This window comes from Talpa europaea, assembly GCF_964194135.1.
Source record: "Talpa europaea genome assembly, chromosome: 1".
NCBI lineage: Eukaryota > Metazoa > Chordata > Mammalia > Eulipotyphla > Talpidae > Talpa > Talpa europaea.
In genome coordinates, this window is record NC_140073.1 from 100371643 (window position 1) to 100396977 (window position 25335).

General features: G+C 37.0%; 1 protein-coding gene across 1 annotated transcript in view; it reads right to left on the minus strand.

Moving 5' to 3' along the window:
• Nucleotides 1–25335, minus strand: part of PLA2R1 (phospholipase A2 receptor 1) — a gene marked incomplete at both ends in the record, with an annotated part of 97699 nt that overhangs the window by 52516 nt on the left and 19848 nt on the right. The window contains 7 exons of the mRNA XM_084255074.1: nucleotides 1730–1842; nucleotides 4914–5012; nucleotides 7672–7829; nucleotides 9068–9262; nucleotides 12879–13022; nucleotides 13433–13546; nucleotides 18156–18329. Coding sequence (XP_084111200.1) covers nucleotides 1730–1842; nucleotides 4914–5012; nucleotides 7672–7829; nucleotides 9068–9262; nucleotides 12879–13022; nucleotides 13433–13546; nucleotides 18156–18329 — 997 coding nt within the window. The remainder of the gene's footprint in view (nucleotides 1–1729; nucleotides 1843–4913; nucleotides 5013–7671; nucleotides 7830–9067; nucleotides 9263–12878; nucleotides 13023–13432; nucleotides 13547–18155; nucleotides 18330–25335) is intronic.

The following is a 25335-nucleotide window of genomic DNA, read 5'->3' on the forward strand; positions in this document are numbered from 1 at the left end:
AAGATTTATTTATTTATGCATAACAAGGACTGGGGTGTAGGCCAGAAGTGCGGAGAGGTTAGAGGATTCACCAGAGATACAGTGGGGAGCAGAACAGGTGGATTGACCGAAATACACTGCTGAGGGGAGCAGTGGGGGAGTCAGGAGAGGTCTGCTGTGCCATGTGGGTCACCTCCCTGGCTAGGGATCGAACTCGTGCTACAGTGTCTGTGGATAGCTTCACAATGCTGTCTTAACCCCTTACACCACCAGGGAGGCCCCGCTTTTCTAATAAATTCTTAACTTGATAAGTTGTGTGGTCAGGTAGTATATGAAAAGTTACACTCAATGACTATTACCCCAAAAAAGAAAAGGTGAAACAATTAGACTTATGTTCTTCAGTGAAAAATATAATGAAACTGTAATTAACAAAAGAGTGCTTCATTGGTCAGGTTCCTGAATAAAGGCCAATGTTGACTCACTGATTGAAGGACATCCAAGGTAGAAACCTTTTGTGTAGGTTAACAGATTGAGGATAAAGGCTTTCTTCTGCAGGGTGGTTATTCTGCAGAGGAGAAAGGTAGAACTAAAAATGCTGAGATGCATCAAAGGTGGGATGGACTGAGCATAAAATATTTCTTTGGTCAATTTATTTTTCCAAATACAGTTCGTGTGTGTGTGTGTGTGTGTGTGTGTGTGTGTGTGTGTGTGTGAGAGAGAGAGAGAGAGAGAGAGAGAGAGAGAGAGAGAGAGGGAGGAGGAAAGGATAAAGGGAAGGGAGAGAGAGAGAGAAAGAAAGAATGTGTACATTTTTGTGAACTGTTTGAAGTAAGGAAGGTAAGCAGAGGAAGAAAATACTGGTGGCTTTGAATTTGAATGTCCTATGTGGGAGACTGGAGAAAGTACACAGGAATTCCTCCTCTAGGTTGGATTGACATATGAAATGTCACTAGATGAAACCATAGCACCAGTTGCCCTGTTTCCTAGTATTCAGAGGATATTTTTAAAGGCAATAAAAAACAAACAAACGGTGACTTGCTTTGCAGGTTATACTTTCCCATAGAACCACTGAAGAGTTCTCCTTTGCTTCTGTCTTCACCATGGAGGAGTCAATCTCCCAGCCCTCACCCTCCTAACGGAATTGCTAGTGAGTTTAAGGTTATTTTTTTATTTTTTTTTGGTATTTTTTTATTTGGTATTTTTTTATCCCCTATTGTACATCTGTAGCATGTTGCAAAGTGCATGGAAGGTAAAAAAGTAAAACAGGAGCAGTTTCTCTGTATGTATTGAGAAGACACTGGTGCACAGGGAAGTCTAAATCAAACAAACATAGACTAAGACCCAATAGGGAAATTTTTGAATATCCTACTCTGTGGTTACGTTTAAAAATCTCATTTGACTCAAACACATTACATTAAAAATACTTAATATTAAATAAGTTTCCAATATAAACATTTAGCAAATAAAATCTCAATATAACCAGGTTCATTAGAAAATCTACTTAATTAATAATTTTTTAATGAAAAGTAGAAGTCATCTTACATTTTGGCACTTGTTACTCAAAAATCAATTTAGTGAAAGCACTACACGATTTAAATCTGTAACATATAGTATAAAAATAATTGAACACTCTTATAAAATATGGCACATATTAGATGTTGAACATTTACAGATGATGGTTAGATTTTATCATTCCAAGAGTTCTATGTCAAAATACAATCATGGTTTTTATGGGAAATTTCTACTCTACCTGTTTGTAATGGTTGCAAGTGCAGGAGAACAGTAATAACCGCTGGAAGCGTGCTCAAAGCTTCGAAGAACAGTGTCGATTTTGTAACAGAATTCACCATGTCTCTTCCATCCCTTAAACAAAGAAAGAGAATTAAGGATATAATCTAATTTAGTGAAGTAGTAAAAGATATTTTTTGCATATTCTCATTTACCTCTTATATAATTTTCTTTTTAGCCCCAATCAAAACTCAAAACTTGAATTTTTGTTTTAATATTTTGATACATGATCTATCTGGTAATGCCATTAGCGTAGCCACTTCTATAATTAATTATAATTATATATTCTATTTAATTAATTCTATAAACCTAAAAGCTGTAAGAAAGTTAATTCTTAAAGCCTAAAACTTTAAAAGCAAATAAAAATAAAGGGTATCACTCAGGATCTCTCTCTCTCTTTCACACACACAAACACACACACAACCTGTTCAGATTTATAGAATTTCATACAAATGATTTCTACAAAACAGTAGAAATCAAGTGTCAGTTCTGAAGACAGAATGCATGGGTTTGAATTCCAGGTGAACTTATTTGATCTCTCAGTTTTCTTCTCTGTAAAAGCGGAATAACAGTGTCCATGGGGCTGTTTTGAGAATCAAAGAGAGACAATACAGGCAGAGAGCTGAGAATTAATCAGGGGACTCAGTACAAGTAAAGTAGACACACCTATTTAATGATAGTATATATTTTAAAAACTTTTTTTCAATTTCTTATTTCATATTATTTCAGAAATCATTAAGGCTAGAGACTTGGGTGAATTCGGAGTGTGTAAGCTAGCTCAGAAACCAATTCTGGTATGAAACAGGGTAGTATTCACTGTATCATGATCCCTCTAATAGTGATTGGCTAAAACTTTTTTTTGGTAAAGATTATTTTTAAATTAATTGGTTATCCTTTTAGAGAGGAAGCAAGCAAGCATCGGCACTTAGACAAAAATAACAAATATGTATCTCCACCTTGGGAGCAATAAAAGATGACTCTATTCTTTAAAATCATATAGCATAGGAGATATGTATTCATTAGTCTTCTATATTGCAACTGAGTTATTTTAGTTCTTTTTCTTCCCATATTATGAATCAACCTCACATCAACCTATTTCTATGTATTTACAAGTTAAAATACAGTTTATTTTGTGCCATGCCAATATTTGCTGGAGTTTGAGCAGATATAATGTTTCTGCTATTTTTCTTGGAAGGTCTTATCATAAATTAAAGAAAGTCTTGTTTTAGAAATCAGCTATTTTAGTTCAATACATATTGAATGATGTGTGGATCACAGGAGCTTCACATCCATCCAGCAAGATCGAGCTCTGATCTCACTCCCTTAACTTCTACCCTCCTCTTATCAGTGTGAGGACTTAACAGCTCCAGTCAGAGCTCCCTCTGGATCACCCCAGATGGCCAGATGGCCAGAGAGGTTAGACTGCTTTTGTAGTTGGGACAACAGGAGGAGGAAGACTGACAATGTGACCTTTCTGACAAAGTATTCCTTCTTCATTATTAGTTTTTAGATTACAGCTACTTGGCAAAAAAAAAGAAAGAAAGAAAGAAAAAAATTTAAGAACTAAATAGGCTCAAGTAAAGGGGCACAGTCATAACCAGAAAAACAAAGACTCTTTACTACAAGCCTTTGTTCATTGTTCATGCATTGAAAGTGGGAAGAGTAATTGATTGCATCTGTAAATATCCTTTGAACATGAGGTGCCATTTCATTTTAAATGAAATGATGATGATGACAACACTGAAACAATTGCCTTAGATCCTAAAAAGTGACTTGTTGAAAAATGAAATCTTTTGTCTTAAGATGTATTTTATAAGTTAATATTGCATGTGCAGACTGTTTAAAGAATTGCATTGAAGAAACTTTCAAAATCCTGTTCATAGACTGATGCATAAAGATTAATGGAAATTTCACCATAAAGTTAGAGAATTATCTCTAAATTCAGAATCTTTAAATGCTACTAATGCTGGTCAGAACAGGGAAGCAGTATATAAAAGTATATAAACGTTTGAATAGCACATCAGTTCTATTTCTGTTGAGACAATATTACTTGCACTTTGTATTCAAATAAAACATGTTGCATTGCTCTGAAAGCTACAATAAGTTAAAAAATGTTTTAAATCATAGACTAGTTATAATTAATTTGGGAATTACAATCATTAACTAAAATGTTTTGTAACAAGTCAAATATGTCACATAGGTACTATTTGGCTATAGTATAAAGAGAAATCAAGTTTATAGTTAATTAATAAATCAAATGCAGTTTCTGAGGAGATAGGTTATTGTTTAATTGAAACAGAAAAATTGGATTAGAGGAGAAAATGATCAAAATAAAACTGTAAAAAAACCAGATTGGGGAACATTTTGAAATTCATAAAGTGTAAAAATTGCTAATATTTAAATCTAAATTCTTTAGTGTATGTATATTGAAAGAGAGGTGACATGCATCTGCTGAGGACAGTGGTTGGTAGATTTTTGATAATTTTACTGCAGGACATTGAATATATTTAAAGAAATATAAAACAGAAAAACAGATCATTTTCTGCCTTTTAAGTTTAAACCTAAATATTAGATATTTTAATTACTTAATATACCAAAAATACTTTATTACTTAAAATACTATTTATTCACTTTCCCAAATAATAAATTGCAAACTTGTACTTCACTTCTTTATTGTATGTCATTCAAACATTACAGGGAAGTGAAAAGGAAAACACAATTTTGGGTGCAGAAATTCACTTTCTGATTCAAAGAAATGCATTCGTTTTCACTCTGACATCCCACTGGAAAATGATGAAAACCTCGTGTGACATGGCATTGCGTGATAATCATTGTTTGTACAGATGGTGTTACAGGATCATTTAAACTTTTTATCTAAAAAAAAAAATCGTTGTTTTGAGTCAACGAAGATGGCAAGACTATAGTCCTTGGCAAAGCTGTAAATCCTTCATGTGCTGATAATTGTTTGGTTCGTTAATAGTAGTTCACTTTCAAGGGGTAAAAATGAGATGCGGAGGAAAGAAGGACGGGTGGCAAGGAAAAGAAGAGGGAGCAAAGTGGGGATAAAAATTCACTTTAAACCAGGGTGGGTGAATTATTCCTCTTATAAGGTCTCTGTGCCCTAATTGCAAGATGAACAGACTTACCTCCTTACAGCCTAATTCAGCATCAGAAAGGACATGACCTGCTTTCTTGCAAATGTAATAAAGTCTCTCTTGACAATCTTTAACTTTCCAGTGACCCTCCTAAGGGGAAAAATAGCACAAGTTGAAGGAATACTCCCCGTCTCCATCACTGATGCTGATAAGCCACCCTAATTGTTTTGAATAAAAATAAGATGAATGGGAGGCCCTGCTTTCTTTCCAGTGTGTAAACAATTCCAAGACACGCAATCCCAGATTGGTGGGCAGGAAGAGGGCTGCCACTAATGTTTCTTGATTGTGTGCCAGGTTTCATAGTGGGTGATTTTCATATATTATCTCAACATTCCTGTGAGGGAAGCATTATTCCTATTTCAAAGGTTAGGTTTAGTAGTTTACCCAAGATCCTATAGTCAGGAAAAACTGGAGCTGGGTTTTAATGCAAATTCAGTCTGACTTCAGATTAACCTGTTCCCAAATTTTCTATGAAGCAGATAGGATAGAGCAATGATTCTCAGTGTTTGATGGGCAGCAGAATCATCTGGACAGACTACTAGAAACTGGGTTACTTTGCCCCATGACCAGTGTCTTACTCAGGAAGATCAGTTTTCAGGTGATGGTGATATGCTGGTCTGAGGCCACACTTTGAGAACTATTTCAATGAAGCCATTTCCCTGAGCAAGTGAGACTGTTGCTTCCTCTCTTCAGCAACTTCTAAGGGTTAAAATAATTGCCGTGTTGTTGCATGTATGAATCTGATGCTGGGGAAATCCCTGGAAGCCACCATAAATCACCCCAGAGAACATTTTTATAGCTGAATTTCATGTTCAACCTGCACTGTCCATCAAAGATTTTTCAAAGCCTCACTCCATTTCCTCTTTATATGATGGGTAGATACCTGCATTCGTCTCCCAGTTCTACTGAAGGCTGTTCTCACATCCTTCATTAATAATGAAATGCAGTAACTGCTAACAGTAAAAATTTATCCTCCCAAAGGATTTTTTTTTTTTTATTTGAACACAAACCAAATCTTTAGGCTAAAGCCACGTGGTTCAAACTTTAGTGATATCTAAGGCATTCAGGGTTTAGGGGAATATAGAACTCTTCCAAAACCCTCAGAACATATGACATAGGAGGCTAACACCTTAATTTGTACGATCCCTCCCCTATGGAGTCTTCCAGAAAACATCTGATTATAGAATAGCGACAGGTGTACTGTAGTTGCTTGATAACTATTGGATGGATGGATGGATGGAGCATTTACTCAGCTCTCATACTGAAATGTAGATATCAACCATGATTAGGTGACTTGTTAATTGTAATAATCATATTCATACTGAGTTCTACTTCATGGAATAAGTGCATCTACTATTTTAGGACCTACAGAGCCACCCAAAATGGGGCCCACAAGAATCACACTGGTAGTAGCATTATCCTGGCATATACAATCATATTAATACTTATCCTCATGCTTTCAAAAAGAATTTCTCTGTCCAAATTTGACTCTTTTTCTATGAACATGCTGTATGAAATATCCATGTTTGTCAAATAACAAAGGGAAATGTCAGCAGGAAATGAAGGTCATCTTAATTATAGTAAAACCTGTGAATATGGTTCTGAGTGTGACTCTGAGGCATGACCTCAGTACTATAATTATAACTGCTCTTATTTCGTGACAGCCTTAAAAGATGAAACAAGGAAACATGTCATGAAAATAAGTGCTTCAAAAGTTCCCACATATGGTTAGCACAATTACTTTGTCAAATGATTTAAATAACATTCAATAAACTGGTTTTTTCTTGGGGAGGATAGGGGTAAGGGAATTTGATATGGTATTCTGGTGCTTTGAAAGAGTGCGGATGTTTACCAAATCTCTTTAACCTCCTAAAACTGAAGTCAGTGAGTTCAGCAGCTTTCTGATCAAAGAGATTGTCTATTCCAAACATAATAAGCCCTTCAACTGACTTGGAATTAAACTGATTCTGTATAATCAGATGTTTTAAATAACGGAGAGACTAGAACACAAGAATCCGTATGATGTTAAGGCCCCAGGGACCACTACATTCATCTGAGGAAGGAGAAAGATTTCCTATTGATTACCAGTTTTCAGAGATTATGCATACTTGAGGACTTCTTTTAGTTTAATAAGATAATGGAACTTAAAAACCATCACTCTGTAGACTCCCAACACTCAGTTCTTCTCCTTATCTTCACTAGAATGGTCAGTGACACCACCACCCATAAATTTTTGCTCAAGCCACCTCCCATGTCTATAGACCATAGTCTATAAATCTCATATATTCACATTCTTCCTGCCCCATCTCCTACCACCACTTCACCATTCATCCCTCGTGCTGCACTTGTCTTTTTGATTAGCAAACACAGGAAGACTTGGCTTGCCTTTGGGCTTTTGAACTAGTTTCCCTCTGCCTGGAATGTCCACCCTCCTGCTCTTCAAAAGTTTTTTTTTTTTTCCCCTTTAAGTCCTAGCTTAAATGTCACCCTTCAGATAACCTTCCTTGACTGTTATGTCTAAAGTAGCTGCCTCAAGTTTCTCACCAGCATGTCACTTGTTTCCTCAGAGCTATCATCACAACTATAATTGCCACTTTTTTTCTGTATAGATGTGTTTACTGCCTAGCAGGGAAGCCCTGTGAAGAGCAGGGACTTGTCTTGCTCTCTACTGCAGCCCTCAAGTCCCAGGCATAGGTGGCCCTCAACACAAGTCCAGCAAAGTGGGCGCTGAACAAATGAATCAACTTACAGATTGCTCTGCTGAGACACATAGCTGGCTTCTATTTGGAAAAATTTGGGGCTCAAGTGTATGCCAATTAGTAAAGGTGACAGAGGAGCCATTAGACCATTCAAAGGAAACTGGAATTTTACTGCTGCTCAAACCAATCCATGTTTCTGATGCATTTTCTGTAAGAGATAAATGTAAATTACTTACAGGAATCCTAGTATCTGAAAAGGAGATAATGAGCTGGGGCTCTTACTAAAATATACCACTTTGCATGTGATTTCTTCTTTTTCATGTGATGAAACCTAATTCCTCATACAAAATATCTGTTTAGCTTTTTACCCTTATACTGTCTAAACCTGCTCTACATGTAAGCCTTCTGAGTGAGGGAAACTATGAGAAGCCAATGCAAGGACAAACTTTTAAACAAATCTGATTGCTGGGACTCTAATTGGTTCCTGCTTCTGTATGGAAAGTAGATCTGAAAAATCTGGTTTTGCTACTGCCTGGAAAAAGGAAAAGTAAAAAGGTCCATTGGATTAGGGGGAAAGTATTTAAAAAAAAAACCTCAATAATAGTCTAACTTTACACTTTTGTTTTGCCATGTAAATAAAAGAACAGATATTCTTAGCAGCTTTGAAATGAAAGCAATGGGGTTGCTGGAAAAGCAAAAAAAGTTTGGTAGCCCAGTAGAGTGAAAATACAGTAGGTGAGAAATGATGTTCTAGTGCCCCTATTGAATTGAGGCAGTGGCAGGGTTCTTTGAATCTCAAATGTGAAGAGAGAGGGAAAATGACAGAGAAAGATTTTGTTTTTACTTGAAACCAAATCTTCACAATAAAAACACCATCAGAATAAAGTCTGGAAATGTATTTTTCATTAAAAAATTCACTGTAATTTCAATGTTTTTTTAGCAGAATCAAAAGTCAAATGTAAGTAGAAGCATATCCGCTTGGCTGGTGGAAGCTAGGTAAAACTAGGGGATTGGAACTCCTGAACATCACACACAGCTTGAAAACATTACAGCAAATAAATTTCCATCTCTTTGGCCAAAGTTCCTGATATTTAAATGCAATTATTTGTCTAAGGAATTCCCTGCAGTTCTCAGCTTACATGACCACATCACACTATTGCTCTCTGGTGGTCATAAAGCTAAATTACAGGTTCAGCTTTATTACATGTTTCAGAAATGACCTTTGCCCAATTAAAAAAAAAAAAAAAGGCCAATATTTCTGGCATATGTGAAACATTAAGAAGTTTCTGAACATGTATTTTCTAAAAATCCAATAAATTTTTACTCCTGGATATTATTTAGAAACTTCAGATAGAATATTTAGAAACTTTTAGGTAGTAATTATTCCACTAATACAGATAGTTATTATATTGCATACCTCTTAAATCAAACACATTTGGCACTTACCATTTCCAAGGAGAGTTATAAGAAACTCCACTTCTGCTAAGGAAACTATTTCTATTAATGCACTGTTTTCAGACTGGCAAGAATGCAAAGCTTCATTCCAGGTCTTTTCCTCTTTCTGAAGTTTATAGCAATTACGGTTGTGGGGATTCCAGCCAGGTTCACAGTGGGTAGCATAATATTTCCAAGCGTCTTTTTCTTTTTAAAGCAACAAAAAAAAGTCATTTCCCAGTTATTTTAATGGGACTTATTATCTTTAATATAAGTTGCTATCAATATGTAATTACTTAAACAATTTGAAAAACAAAAACACATGAGAGAAAAAAAACATATACATCATAAAATTCTAGATCTTCAGAGTTGAGACTGATCCAATCTATGATCTAGATCTAGGATCTAAGAAATCTCAGGTCTTCATTTTCCAGATGAGCTATCTAAGGCACAGAGTTCAAGAGACTTGGTAAAGGTCATATAGCTCAGTTGCAGAATCAGGGTGAAGTGTAAGTGCCTGATAATTTTTTTTATTGTTATGTTACATATCACTTTGCATATGCTGAGCTTATTTTTTTTTTTTTTAATTGCACTCACTTCAAAGACATCTGTAGGGTCAGGACTGGACACAGAGCAGGTTTTCTGATCCAGCAGACTGGGTAAAGGAGGAGTCAGAGTCCTCAGTGTTTTTTTTGCAGGTCTTTTATTGGGATTTAGTGGTACATAGCAGGCAGGAGTGCTGGGGGGCCGGGAGGCTGGCAGTCCTCCCAGCCCCCAGCAAATCTTCACTCTGTCTGGGCCCTCTGGTGTTCTCTGCTTCTCTCTTGGCTTCTGCTACTTCTTTTTCGGCTTCTCCTGGCATCCCCCTGATGCCACCCTTAAAAGCCCAGTCTCAGCCCAGGTGAATCCCATCTACCTATGCCCACACCCTATTCCAGGTGCCCGCCATCAGGCATGCATTCGGGACCACAAGGATCCATCATCTATCCTGATGGTTGGGGGGCAGAAAAGCCTGACATATTTCCTTGCCCTACAACATCCATTTCAAATAAACGCATGGCCGGCTATGTGACTAGATAAAGCGCCTGCTTGTTATATCTAGAAAGTTCCCCTTTTTCAAGTTCAAACTCAATAATTGTTCATTTGACTACCTGGTTTCCCCTTCCTTTGCTTTAATTTCTTTGCTTTAGTACACCAGTGAACTCTTGAAATCTTAGACATCCCACCCTGAAGTCCACTGTAGGCAGAACCCCAGGTCTGTGCTCTCTTTCTCTACCCATGACTTGGCTATCTGGCCCTGAGTGTGCTGTGCACCCCCCAGCATCTATGAATATTAAATTTAGTTTTGTTTTTTTTTCCAAAGTTCCCTAATGGTTGTTGCTGAAATGGTCAAGCAGTCACAATAAGAACCATAAGGGCTAGTCTAGCTAGTCTTCACCTGGGCCTCGGTGAGTACCCACAGGCATTTCTTGTTGATATGAATAGACTGAGACCAGCACAAAACATAGGGAATAATTGTAAAATTTAGCAATTAGAATGGTCCCTATTTGAAATCTTTTTACACTGAAAAAGTAGTTTATGAAACATAATTTAAATGGTATTTCATTTAATGTATTTAATTTAATTTAATATATTTCACTTAATATATATTACATACATATATATTATATACACAAAACAGTTGGTTTGCTATATCCACAGTTACCACATCCACAAAGAAAAACAACTGTGGATGGAAAATACATACTATCTAGTGAAGCCCGTGGTGGCTGTGTCGGTATTGAACATGTATAGACTTTTCCCCCTTGTCATTACTCCTTGAATAATAAAACAGCTATTTACATAGATTTTATATTATATATTACAAGTAATCTGGGGATGATTTAAGGTAGATGGGAGGATTGTATGTTGGTGGAGGTAGATATTTATCCTGTTAAGTGTGAAATTCTGGCTGCTTTTTCTAGACTGAGGGTCAGTGTAAGCTCCTGTAGTGGTCCTTTGGGCCAATATGAACTCCAGGTTAGACTTATAGGAAAATGGTGCCATGATGCTTTTTTTCAGGAAGGCAGTGGTGTACATGCCAAGTGTGGGTTCTTTCCAGAAGCTTATCCCCAATTTGGTAATAGCATTTTTACTTTATTTTATTAACCACAACTGGGTGCTTCCCTTAAGTACCACTTTAGTTAGGCAAAATTTCACTGCTATGTGGGAAACAAGATACTACTTTAAAATTGCTTCTAGAAGAACTCTGACTGAAATTAGAATCACAGAGGAATAATGTCAAAATATTTAGGTTTTATCTACTCTGGCAGTTTTCAATCTGAAAAAATAGTCATGGAACTTCTTTTAAAAAGGAAACCTTAGATTTTACTCTAAAGGTGAGACAATAAGATAAGGAAGAAATCTGAGAAAAGGGTAGAGCCAAATATGGAAGTCGAGGATCCTGGAAATGCAGGTTGAGAACACTGGTCTAGATCAAAAGAATTTTTTGAACTTGAATCAAAAGCAAATAATTCAAGCAAATTGAGCTGAACTGCTTCATTTCTGATCTTCTGAACTCAACTAGTAGATGAAGAGAATAAATAAAATAGAAGAAAAAAGGGTGATAGAAGTGGGTTCAGGAGGGTATAAGAGAGAAAAGAAAAATGAAGAATGAGGAAATGCAGAAATGAAGATGGAAGAAGGGAGCAAGGAAAGGGGAAAAAAACAATAACAATGGTAGAATTTCAGTACATTCTTGAAATAATGAAAAAAACATTTCCATAAAGAAGTGGCACAATGCTTCTTTATCCAGACCATATTCTACAATACCAGTAGGCTAGCAACTTAGGAAATTTAAATTGTAAGGGAAAATATTTTTAAAAATAATTCAGCTTATTATTTAAAATGTAGAATTGTTTTGAATTATGATAATGGCTCTTTTAAAAATGGTTATGTTTTTAATCTCCACTTTCTGAGTGAAGATGTTAATTTCCACAGAAAAAAAGAATAGACTTAAAAACAGAAATTGGACGTTAGGTGCTAGATTGTTATTAGGTATTTAAGTCTTAGTTATGCCTAAAAACTTTGTGTGTTACTTAGGGACAAAGATGTGTTACTAATAAAAGATATAGAATATAATAAGAAATCCACTTACTAAACAATTTTATGAAACAGTTTTCTAACATATATTTAGTTTCTAGGAAAACCATAAATAGAATTCAAAACTAGAACAGAAGAGGAAACATATCTTAGTTTCCTAGTACAGAATGGCTGAGAATGAAATTTTTTAAAAAGAGAGGACAGAAAATATTTTCTATGTTTAGGTTATTTTGTTTCAATTTTTAGTAAAACCCTAAATACATTTGTTAGATTCATGGTGCTTTTGTATAATAAATTATCATATAGTTAATATTTAATCATATAAATATAAAAACCAGCTTTAGCTATGTATAAATTAGGAATTAATTAACAAAAGAATAGAGAAGAGTCTCCCTGGTGGCCCAGGGTTTAAGTCTCAGCGCTATCAAGCCATCACCAGCCACTGCAGCATGAGTTCGATTCCAGGCCAGGGAGCTAACCCACATGGTGCAGCAGACCTCTCCTGTCTTGTCCACTGCTCCCCTCAGCAGTGTATTTCAGTAGATCCTCCTGTTCTACTCCCCACTCTGTCTCTGGTGAATCCTCTCACACACACACCCTCCCACCTCTGGCCTACACCCCAGTTTTTATATGCATAAATAAGTAAAATAAATCTTTAAGAAAAATAGAGCAACAGAGGAATTTGAATTTGTTGATAGGATAAGCAAGAAACTCACAAAAACAATTTAATAAAACCACTTACCAACCACTTCCTGATCTGTGTGGTTTAGGTATTTTTTACATATGTAAGGCAAGTTGGAATCACAATCCCGACTTTTCCAGGCATTTGACAGAAATGAATTAAATGTTCCACAGTGATATTCAACAAATGGCTCAAAATTAATATCTGAAAAATATATTCAATCACTCTCATATAATATATATACAATATATAATATATAGATATCCGGTTTTAACACCTAGGAATCAGCACTTCTCTTTGGCATATGTAGTAAACCCAATTGTATTGTTTTAGAATAGAAAAATATTTTAATTGTAATTTGTTGTTGTTTTTAAAACAGCTGATGGCTATTGATCTTGGCTTTGACCCAAGCCTCCTGCAACCTTGGGTAAATTACTTACCTTCTTGGCCTCCAATATGTTGTTTGAAAAAGCTTGTCATATAGGAATTCAATTAGGCTCTTAAACTATTTATAAACCACTTTTAATATAATGTGACATAATCATGTAGGAAATATTGCTGTTTAAGGCTATGGGGTGAAGCCATCTGTCAAAAGAAAATAACTCTGGGAGTACCTGGGTTCCAGTTCAGATAGTTGAGCGGTGTTCTATCAGACCACTGCCAGCCAGCATTTTCATCCAGCTGATTCAGACCTATCCACACTTCCACTGATTCACTGTTCAAGTGCTCTGAAATGAAGGGCAATATGGAGTTTCAAGAAAAAAAAAAGTCAATGTTACACTTATTTCTTGCTTTCTTATTCCTGGAACAAGAAGTCATAAATTAACCCCAGTCAAGGACAGAAAAGGGTTTAAGTGACTAAACCCCACCCTTGTACTTCAGAATAACAAAGCCATCCTCTCAGGCCTTGAGAAATCCTGCAGTCTTCTAAAGACTCCCTGACAACAGTGGTTTAGCTGTGAAGAGCTTACTCTAAGCATCCCCAAATGCAGCCTTTCAATGTCTGGTCAAATGCGTGGCTACAAATTTGAGGCCTTATTATTTGTGTAGCTCATGCACATCGAGGTTTTAGAGGGTAGAGGAGGAAGTGTCCAAGGACAGAAGGTGCCTTCCCTAAACACCTGTCCCTGGTGACCTCAGCTTGAAAGCTCGACTGGAGGGGAAGAAGAAATGCTGTTAAATCTGTGCAGTGGGTATGTGTGTGTGCATGTGTAATTTTCTGTACTTTTCAGTATTTTGGACTATTTCACACTTAAAAAATTGAAAGATTTCTTTAGGAGTGTGGTTAGAAAAAGGGAAACAAGTAAATATCAGTGACTGGAGGCAATCCTTCAGCTTTAAGAAGGTAAAGTGAAATAAGTCAAAAAGACAAAGACAGATACCTGGTGATTTTACTCATATTTGGAATATGAAGAAACAAAGTTAATGAACAGACAGAAAAAAAGCAAATCCTTGATTCTAATAATAGAGCTGAGGTTACCAAGGATGTGGGAGCAAAGGGTAAAGGGGCCCAGTGGATTGTGGTAGAGGTGGTTATTAGCACTTTGCTGGTGGACTTGGTACAAATCTATACTCCTAAAATATAATGTGTTGTAAACCAATGTCACCTCAATTTTTTAAAAAGCCAGGCTAAAGCAAGTGAGGGCTAGGGGGGTGGCAGAGAGCTCCTGTGCAGTGTGTGAGCCAGTGGGGGATGTCTGGTGAAGAGGAGCAGCCTAAAACTAGTGATAGAGCATCCAGAGGGATGCATAGCAGGCTGGGGCATGCTGGGATGTAGAGGCCAGGTTCAATGCTAATGCATGGGGCTGCGGCTGCTTCTTGGGCTGGTTTTGTGGCCCTTGCTCCTAATCATGGTGCCACAGCTCCTCACATTTTAATTCAACTCCATTTTTTTTTCCTTTTTTTAAAGTTTTTTTTTTTTTTTTAGATTTATTTATTTATGCATACAAGAGCTGGGGCACAGGCCAGAGATGCAGCAGGTGAGAGGATTCACCAGAGACAGAGTGGGGAACAGTGGGTGAGTCAGGAGAGGTCTGCTGAGCCATATGGATTGCTCCCTGGCCAGCTGGGAATGGAACTTGTGCAGCAGAGCCTGCGGATTGCTTCATAGTGCGGTGCTTAACCCCTTGTGCCACCAGGGAGGCCCCCAACTCCATTTTTGCTACAAAGATTGTTATAAACATACTTGTGCAGAAAAATATGGTTATTAAAATTACAAAATTAAGGGAGATTTTTCTTTTTGTACACTTGCATCTTAAAATTATTCTAGAACCAACATTTTTACATATGGCATCAAATTGGGAGAAAAACTGTCAGAAACTTTGAGTGAAACTGGCCAATATTGTGAGAATTTCAAATGTTGGCATTTTATCTTTTAATCATAACATTTAATCATAACAGTTGACACTATTCTCTTATGGTTCATCTGCTTTGTAACCCTATTATTTATTTATTTATTTTGAAAGATTTATTTATTTATTTATACAAGCACTGGGTACAGTCAGAAGTGCGGGAGGGTGAGAGAATTCACCAGAGCCAGAGCGGAGAGCAGAGCAGGCAGACTGATGAAATACACTGCTGAGGGGAGCAGTGGGTGGCAGGAGAGGTCTGCGCTCCATGTGGGACCCTCATCCAGCGGCCGGGGATCAAACCAGCGCTTCAGAGGCTGCGGGCATCTTCGCAACCCAGCGCTCAACAGCTGTGCCACCGGGGAGGCCCTGGAACCCAATTTATTTTGAGTCAGATTCAGGGGCCTGCCTTGACTAAGACCTTTATAGCTATGAGTTATAAATAGGGTGGCTGTATGTCCTATTTTGCTAGGAAAACTCAGTTTATGCTAGTAGTTCCAGAGTAATTATCAGTTGCAGTTCCTTTTACTCTCAAAAGAGTTTTAGTTTGGATGGTCTATTGGATGCTCACCCAGGGTATAAAGGTCAGTGTATTCATATAAGGCAGCCTCTGTTTCTGGGCATTTCAACACGATAATGGAACACTGAAAGAACCTAACGTGCTGAAGAAAAGAGAAAAAGTACTTTATAATTTTGAGACTCCAGAAATCACATAATATTTATGGATCTTGTCCTTGCAAGTTTCTGTGGCATTAACATGGAATCTTTTCTCAATGTTGACTTGATTAGTACTTTAAAAAAATAAAGCACTCTTTGATTAAATCATGTAATCGCAATCATGGTGACAGAGGACGAAGGGGAGGTAGACCAGTAAGATAGAAGAACCTCTCCATTTTGTATTCAGGTAAGTAAAAGTGATATTTTTTAAATAGTCTAATTAAAACACAAATTATTCTTAGCAGAGTTATTTTCATATTCTCCATGCAATTGTTTCAGCAATACACATAAAAATCATTGTGCAATCTGTAATCTCTTAATTTACAAAAAGAGTCTTACTTTGTAATTAAACTGGCTCACAATTCTGTGATAACAAACTCAAATCTTAATTCTTTTGGCCATTTCTTGGCATTTGTGACAGCTTAAACAATTCCTTATATCATAGGTAATAATCACTAATGATTAGTAGGAAATTTTAAACTATTCTCATTAAAAATTACCTAGGTCAGAACAAGCTTCTGTCTTTATGACTTCTGCTTTCCTAAACAACTCCTGAAGTGTAATTATAGAATTATATTTAAATGCCAATCCCTGGTGTATCTTATTTCTTTATTTGAATTTGATGTCAGTCCAAGCCCTTTATTAGAAATCCCAGCAGTCAAGATAGGTGACAATTGTCATTCACAAAAGGTACGCAAAATTTCCTATAAAAACCAGTAAAGGCCAATAATGATTTTTGAAATGAGTATTTTCCTGCAATGAGACTAACTCAAATCAGTTTCAATAATAATTTCCCACTTAATGCATATCTACGGACAGAGGGGCAGGCATGCACTGTTCACACATTTGTTACAATCCTTCAGGAAGGTATTAATAACTTTCAAAGCCTTAACATGTGGTTCCTTTTCCAACCAGTGGACACATGTGTACAAACTCATAGAGAAATAAATGGGGATCTATGCATAAAGGTATATGCAGGGATGGTTAAAATGAATAAAAAACAATTTTATCTGTCTATCAATACCTAGTAATAGGGGATTAAAAAATATATTGTTGCTAACCCATAACACTACACTACCATTAAAAATATTGATATAGATCTTTACTGATAGACAGGGACAGATGATCATTATTTGCAAGTAAATGAGATAAACTGTGTGTATATTTGCTATTCAATGGTTAACACACACTATTTGTTAAGTATGCCAGGCACTTTTCTAAGACTTCATCTGTACTATGACATGTAGGCATTATGATTTCCATTGGATAGAAAAAGAAATTGAAACACAGAGGTTAAATTGCTTGCCTGTGTAGTCCTGTTAGGTCGCAGAGGTGGGATCAAAGCTCTTTGGTCTCTGGTCCTAGCTGTGGTATAACAGCCACCCCAGTTTTTTATTCAGTGTCCCTGTCCATAACTAATATGTATGCATGCATTTATATGTTTTTGCAGAAAAACATGGTTATTTCTGAATGTGGAGTTATGAGAGGTCTTTTGTTTTACTTTCTATATATTTGAAATTTATTTTTTCCTAGAATAAACATGTACTACATGTATTGATATAATAAAATTTAAAAAAGATGTCAGACACTTTTAATGAAAGTGAGTAATTTTGTGACATTTTCATATTTTTCCAAAACACTTTGAAAAGCTGTATATACACACTTACAAATACATTTAATCTATAAAGGAGAAGTAAGAGCAGAATTTACTGACAGATGATACCCAAGATCCAACTCATGAACATAACTCTTTTGACATCTTACATCATTGTCTTACATTATTAGTTAACAAGCATTTGCTTTTGCTTTTCCAACTAAATTTTAAGTTCTTTGGCATCCACCACAATACCTACTATGTACCTGCATGCAGTGAGTGATAGGGTAAGATTATGTTTAATTAATAAATGATTTAATTATTTATTAATAGACATCAGGTGATGAAGATCGCCAGAATCACAAGAATTCATACTTGAGTTTAACAGTCTACAGGATCCACTTGCTGGAGGTGCAAACTCTCCTGGGTTCCTTTCTGGGAACTCAACTTCTCTTCACCATGGTGGAGAAAATAAGGAAGACCTGACAGGGACTCAGTACTTAGGTCAAACTTCTGAGTGTGAGTAGCCCAGATTTTTATTAAGCATCCATAGCTTTTTAATAAGAGAACAATATTTTTAAGAAACATTTCTTCCAGAATACACCTTTGCATGCATGGACTATTAACAAAAGTAATTTTAATTGTATCAATATTAGTGTGTATCTTCCACCTACTTACTCCTTATGAAATTTTCTTCAGTCTCATCTGCAATACTTAGTAAAGCACCACCTTGCATCTGGCATGAAGAATGTGCCTCACTCCAGGACAGAGATGAAAGTAGGTTGAATTGGTAGCAAATGTGTGTGTTGAGGTCCTTCTCCCATACAGCATCACAACCCACCTCTGCAGATGCTGGAAACAAAACCCATTAAAACATTAACTATAATTGCATTTTATCTCTAAAGCAATACATTTCTAAGATGAATTTGAATGAAATGATTCTAACTTGCAGCCTCTAAAGCCTCAGAGCCTTATCTGTTCCTGATTAGCTCTCTATGATGAAATCCATATTGACATCCCATTGGAACTAAATTGTTAAACTCTTTCAAAATTTAAAGGAAATTCAAGAAATGATCATTAAAGAAGCTCTGATCATTTCTGGGAAAATAATAGAAACCAATTTTTGGAGAAGAAAACAGAAATGAAAGATTCGTGAATATAACATTCATTTCCTTCAAAACTAGTCATTTACAACTTTATTCTGAAAACTGTATGAATGGAAATGTTTATTTGAGAGAGGTATAAGTGTTGTTTTAAAAGGCTTTCCCCACCCCCCAAACCAAATTCTAGATGGCATAAAAGGGACACAGTAGGAATATAGGTCTATAATGAACACATTTTCAAATAAACATTGAGAACAGGAACATTGATATTTATTTATTTATTTATTTATTTATTGGAACATTGATATTTAGTTTAAGAAAATGAAAAGAAGCAAAATGCATGTGTAAAACATTGTCCAAGGATTGTGCTAAGTATGCTTAAAAGTAAATTTAACAAAGTATGAACTGTGGCTCTGAATCTGAAGTTTATTGAAACAACAGAAAATGATGACCTAGTTTGGGTGTTTTTGCTAAAATTTAAAATCAAACCATACATGAATTAAGCAGACAGTAGAGTTACCTGAAATCAAACTCAACCAAAGAATTTCAAATATAGAAAATGTGAGCCATGCTGTAGCAAGAGCACAAATGATGGGTAGGTGATGTACTCAAAACTAGAACAGTCTTTCCCAAAATGGAATAGAGAGTAATTCAACTTCAGGGGTCTCCTAAGAAAATCTGGGACATAATGCATATATAGCTTCTACCGGGAAATTCATTTTAGCATATTAAGAGCTCTGAGATATTCTATAGTAAAGAAATTGCTAGATTTAAATCCAGATTGTTTCAAACATATTTGACAAGGAGATCTTTTCTGTTTTGATTTTTTTTTCCCCTTAATATTTAGCTGGTTTCCTTGGGAATACGGAAACTTTGTTTTTATGTCTGGTTGCAATGTCATGTCTGGTCCAGAACTGAGTTAATTAAGCAAAAGTTATCGGTTTCCATATATAACGTTATCTATGGGGTTTCCTGACTGACACAGGTATTTACAGAAAAATCCAAGAGTGAAGGAGGGCAGAAGACAAGATTATCACCAAGTAAACCTGAAGGAAAGGAAAGGGAAAGAGAGGAGGGAATTTTTAGTAATCATCTTGCTCTGGTGAGTTAAAGTTCTCCATTGACTTTCAGTTCTTGTAGATTGTCTTCAGTTAAAATGCTAGGCCATTGCTGAGATAGGCAATGCAATAAATATTATCAGACGTCAGTTGAGCCCCAGTGTGGCAACCAAGGCCATGGGGGAGGAACAAGAACTTACAAAATTTCAGTGTGTTGAAAATCCTTTAGTCAGCTAGTAAGAAAAATACCAATCCCTTGTTCTCAATCACAGACATTCTGAATCAGTAGATCTGGAGTGGAATTAGGAAGCTACATTTTAAACAAATTCCTGATTCTAAGCCCTATGTTGCACAAAACAAACACTGGGAAACACTGGCTTAAAAAAGAAGTTTAAAGCACTTTTCCAAGGAGTGTAGGTGTAAGTAGACTTTTGCCACTATCAGATAGTAGGATGTCAGGAGACATGAAGTGAGAGGACATTAGAAGGAGAGTTCTTATCTCTTGCCATGGGGAAAGATTGGACAGTTGAATCTAATTGTAAGCTCCAGGTCACAGCCTTGAGCATGGTAAGAAAAGATCTGGAGGATACTTCAGTTGACCTCATTCTAATTTTGCCAAGTTTGTCCTGTACTTTCAATAAGATATAGAATGCGCTATGTAAATGCAATCTTTTTTCTTTGTAGTAACTTCCCAGAATTCTATACCTTAAACAGTTATAGTGAGAGGCTTGCAGGTGAACTTGTCTGTACTGCAGTTTGTTGGATCTCCTTTAGTTTTGTGTTATCTGTGCCAGTTCTCAAGGTTAATCAAAAGGAAACTTCCAGTCAAATGTTTGCAACAGCTGTCCACATTCTCTTAAAAGCTAAGTTTATTTGTCATTGAAATTTGGTTTTAAGTAATTTTTTTAAAAAAGATTTGTTTATTTATTTATACAAGCACTGGGTACAGTCAGAAGCGTGGGAAGGTGAGAGAACTCACCAGAGCCAGAGAGGGGAACAGAACAGGCAGACTGACAAAATACACTGCTGAGGGGGGCAGCAGGCATGGCAGGAGAGGTCTGCGCACCATGTGGGACCCTTGCCCGGTGGCCAGGGATCTAACCGGTGCTGCAGAGGCTGTGGGCAGCCTCACAGCCCAGTGGTCAACTGCTGTACCACCAGGGGAGGCCCTAACTAATTTTTAACTAAAATATAAGGATTTGCATGTCCATCCAGGTAGACACAAGTTCCCACTCTACATCTTTAAGTCAGTTGCTTGTCACTCCATGGATCTTGTTTGAAAGTTATAGGGTAACAGATGGAATGAAAGTACCATTCTGGACTTAGTGCTTGGATGTGCTAACCTGATTTCCCTTTAGAACTGAAGGCCTTATTTCCCCAGATGCCAATAGATAACTCTCAATGTCAAGCCTCCTTCAAGGATCATCTTAGTTTAGACTTTTTTCCCCTCCCTCCCTACCCAAGGGCAACCAACAAACCATAACAGGTCATTGCAAGACTATAAACCCTCCACTCACCCCAACTAGAGGCATATCCAACCTGTGAACACCTCATAGGGTCAGTCAAGGGGTCATCAGGTCTGTATCAAGCTCCCTCTGAACATTCCTGCTCTCTTCCCTCTTCCTTCCTTCCTTCCCATATGTATTGATCTCCAGAGCACTCCCTGAGATACCTTGGCATGTTCATGTCTGCCTCAGATTACCCCCTGGGAACCCCACTTAGCACAGGCTCCCATCTTGGCCTGGGGGTGGGGCTTGAGTTGCAATTATGTATTCTTAGTTCTGCTTCTTCGTGTATTGTCTCTCTAGGCAACTGAAAATGCAAGATTGAAAGCTGGTGTCTCAGGTCCATTCCATTATTCCATTTGACACACTGTCTTGATTATGCACAAATTTTGAAGTTGGAAAATATAAATTCTCCAACTTTGTTCTTTTTCATGGTTATTTTAATTGTTCTGGATGCTTGGAAATTCCACATGAACTTTAGTATGAACCAATCAATTTAAACAAAGAGGCTGGCTAGAATTTCCATAGATATTGCTATAGTAGTGCCATTTTTGCAGTCTTCTGATCCCATGAACGTGGGATCTTTCCATTTTCATTTTTTAAAAAAAGATTTTATTTATACCAGAGCTGGGGTATAGGTCAGAGGTGCGGGAGGGTGAGAGGATTCACCAGAGACAGAGTGGGGAACAGAACAGGCAGACTAACTGAAATATGCTGCTGAGGGGAGCAGCAGGCGAGACAGGAGAGGTCTGCTGCGCCATGTGGGTATCTCCCTGGTGGGCCGGGAATCAAACACACGCTGCAGAGGCTGCGGACAGCTTCACAGCACTGTGCTCAACCTGCTGTGCCACCAGGGAGGCCCTCTTTCCACTTTTAAATATCTTCTTTAATTTCTTTCAAATGTGTTTTATAGTTTTTGGAGTATAAGTTTTTTACTTCTTTTGTTAATTTTTCTCCCAAGTATTTTATTTTTTGATGCTACTATAAATGGAATTTTCCTCATTTAATTTCTGAATTGTTAATTGCTATTGTATTAAAATACAACTGATTTTTGTATATTGGTCTTGTATCCTGTGGCCTACTGAGTGCATTTATTAGTTGTAGTAGATTTTTAATGGATTCCTTAGGGGTGTATGTGTGTGTGTGTGTGCATAATATAAAACCATGTCATACTCAAATTAAGATAGTTTTACTTCCCTTTCCATTATGGATGCCTTTGATATAATTTTCTTATCTACTTTCCCTGCCTAGAACTTTCAGTATAATGTTGAATAGAAGTGAGAGCTGACATCCACATCTTATTCCTAATCTTAAGGGGGAATGTTTCAGTCCTTACCGCTAAGGATGTTCACTAGCATTTTCATAGCTGTCCTGTATTAGATTGAGGAAATTCCCCTCGTTCCTAGATTTTTGAGGGCTTTTTTTTTCATAAAGGGGCCTATTTTGTCAAATGTTTTTCTGCATCTGTTGAGATGATTATGTTGTTTTGTCCTTTATCCTATTGATATGGGCATTACATTAATCGATTTTCAGATTTTAAACCAATCCTGCATTCTTGGGTAAGTTCATTTTGTTCATGGCGTACAATTCCTTTTATATGTTGTTGAGTTCTGTTTGTTAGTATTTGGTTGGGGGATTTTTCTTCTTCAGCAGAAGAAACGTTGGTCTTTAGTTTTCTTTTCTTGTAATGTTTTTGGTTTTTGTATCTAGGTAACATTGACTTCATAGAATAAATTGGAAAGTTTTCCCTTGTCTGCTCTTTTCCCTTTTTTTTTTGTCCACTCATCTGGAAAATAGAGTAGTCCTTGTTAAAACCATCAGTGACCTACACGTTGCGAAATCCAGTGGATATTTTCAGTCCTTGTCAAATCAGAATTTTAGTGGCATTTGGGAAATTGAGGCTGCTTCTCCTTGCTGACACACTCACTTTTTTTGACTTTACATGCCTGACTACCCTTTTACTTCATGGTTGCCCCTTCTTAGTCTCCTTTGTGGCTTCATTCTTCTTTACTCAAATTAAGACTTGAGGTTTTAAGAGATGGCCCTGAGTGCCTTTCCTTTCTTTTATATACACACTCTGGACTATTTATCCCCCCTCACCCCAAATCCCTTTCCCAATGCTCAACTATATAGAAATCTTTTGCCAAGTCCATGTTTCCAACCGTTTGACTCAAATAGAACATGCTTCAAGCTGAATGTTTGCTTTTTCTCTTTCAAATCTGTATAAACTTAGCTATGCAGATCAGAAGCCTGAGGTCTTAATTAACACCCCACTTTCTCCCTTATCCTCCAAGTCTGTCCTTATGTGAGGAGTCCAACTCCTGGTCAGAAACTGATATTTGATTTTTAGCTCTCACTAGAGTTAATTATCAAGGCTTTATCTGACAAGCCTCATGGGAGGAGCTGCTCTCCCCATGCCAGATTGGTACATAGCCACATACAAAAGCAATCAGATCATTCCAGAGGTTGGCATCCTAAAAATATTTTAAACCAAGCATGAACATATAATCAGATAGAACTAGCTGTGGAATATATAATCAGATAGAACAAGCATCGTCCAAAATTGCCTCTCAACAAACTCAAAAAGACTCCTATATATTCTTTTTATTACAAGTGAGGATATATAGTGACAGTTCTTTTGTCACATACCTCAATGTTAGTATGTTTGTGTTTATCTGTACTAAATTTAAATTTTGTGCACTCACAAACTTAAAAAAAAGCAGCTTCATTTTATATTGAAATACTAGACATTTGGGCCTCCCCAGTGGCGCAGCCGTTGAGCGCTGGGTTGCGAAGCTGCCTACAGCCTCTGCAGCGCTGGTTCGATCCCCGGCTGCTCCCCGGCCACCGGAGGCGGGTCCCACATGGCGCGCAGACCCCTCCTGCCGCCCGCTGCTCCCCTCAGCAGTGTACTTAGGTCCTTCTGCCTGCTCTGCTCCCTGCTCTGGCTCTGATGAATTCTCTCACCCTCCCGCGCTTCTGACTATACCCAGTGCTTGTATAAATAAATAAATAAATCTTTAAAAAAAAAAAAGTGAAAATAAAAAGAAATATTAGACGTTTCCATGTAATAAAGATGGGATACAGAAGTATGAGTCTCTATTATGCTCACTTCTCTCTGTCCTGTCCATTGGTTGACCCCTTGGAAAGAGCTATCAGGTTGCTCAGATTTCAGTCTTCAACATGTCATTTTGAGTTATGTTGGGCACCAGGAACTAAAAGTACAAGAAAGGAAGAAAACTGGAACTGTAATTGAGCACTATACAAATAAACATGCTCTCTGCTGGTTGTGCTAAAGGTCAGGAGAGCTAGAATCTGGCAGGTTGTCAAGCAGAGGAAACTTCTGAACTGTAGGAAGATGAACAAATAGATAGTCTGGGCAGCGAAAACCCTTAGTGCCACAAAACCCAGGCTGAGAAACCGTAATTGGCTAAAAGTGACAGAGGATGGTGACGGAGCTCCTCATAGAACTGCAAAGAGAGTATTGTAATTTACAAAAGTGTACCTAGTATTAGGGCCATGTGAAATACATGTTAATTTAATAGTATTAGCTTATTTATTTTTAATAATGACATCTATTAGAGATGAAATGGAAAGAGAAGATGACAAATAATGTAACATATGATTCCAGAATCCAAGGAAAGCAGGGGTTACATGTATATACATCCACATACATAATTTAGATTCAAATGTAGAAGGGTGATGATCTGACAGTTATTAAATAATGAAATATTTCCCTGCTGGTTGGTGAATAGCTGCTGTTTTGAGCTCCTTAAATATTCCTTGCTGCCCTGTAACTCTCCTGCCTTCTCATATTCCAGCAGTTAAGGAGTTAATAGCAACAATGGGCCTCCAGGACTGCTAATGCCTACACTAAGTTCTCTATTTAATTTGGTCAATAGCCCAAATCATATTGACTGCTAATGTCTTAATATCATCTATGTGTAGATGCATGTTGCATAGAATTACATGAATTCTATCAATTGTCTGATGAAGAATTAGCTGCAACAGGATCAGCCACACCATTTGTCAGAAATACAATGCTGGGGTCCCACAAACTGAGCATACTGTGTCTCTGACAAGGGCCAGCCTATCCCCGGGTGGATCTACAGCATCATATATAATATAGTCTACATTTTCTGCCATGTATTTATACATCTAGATGCCAAAGGCTTTGAGGAGAGGGTTCTAA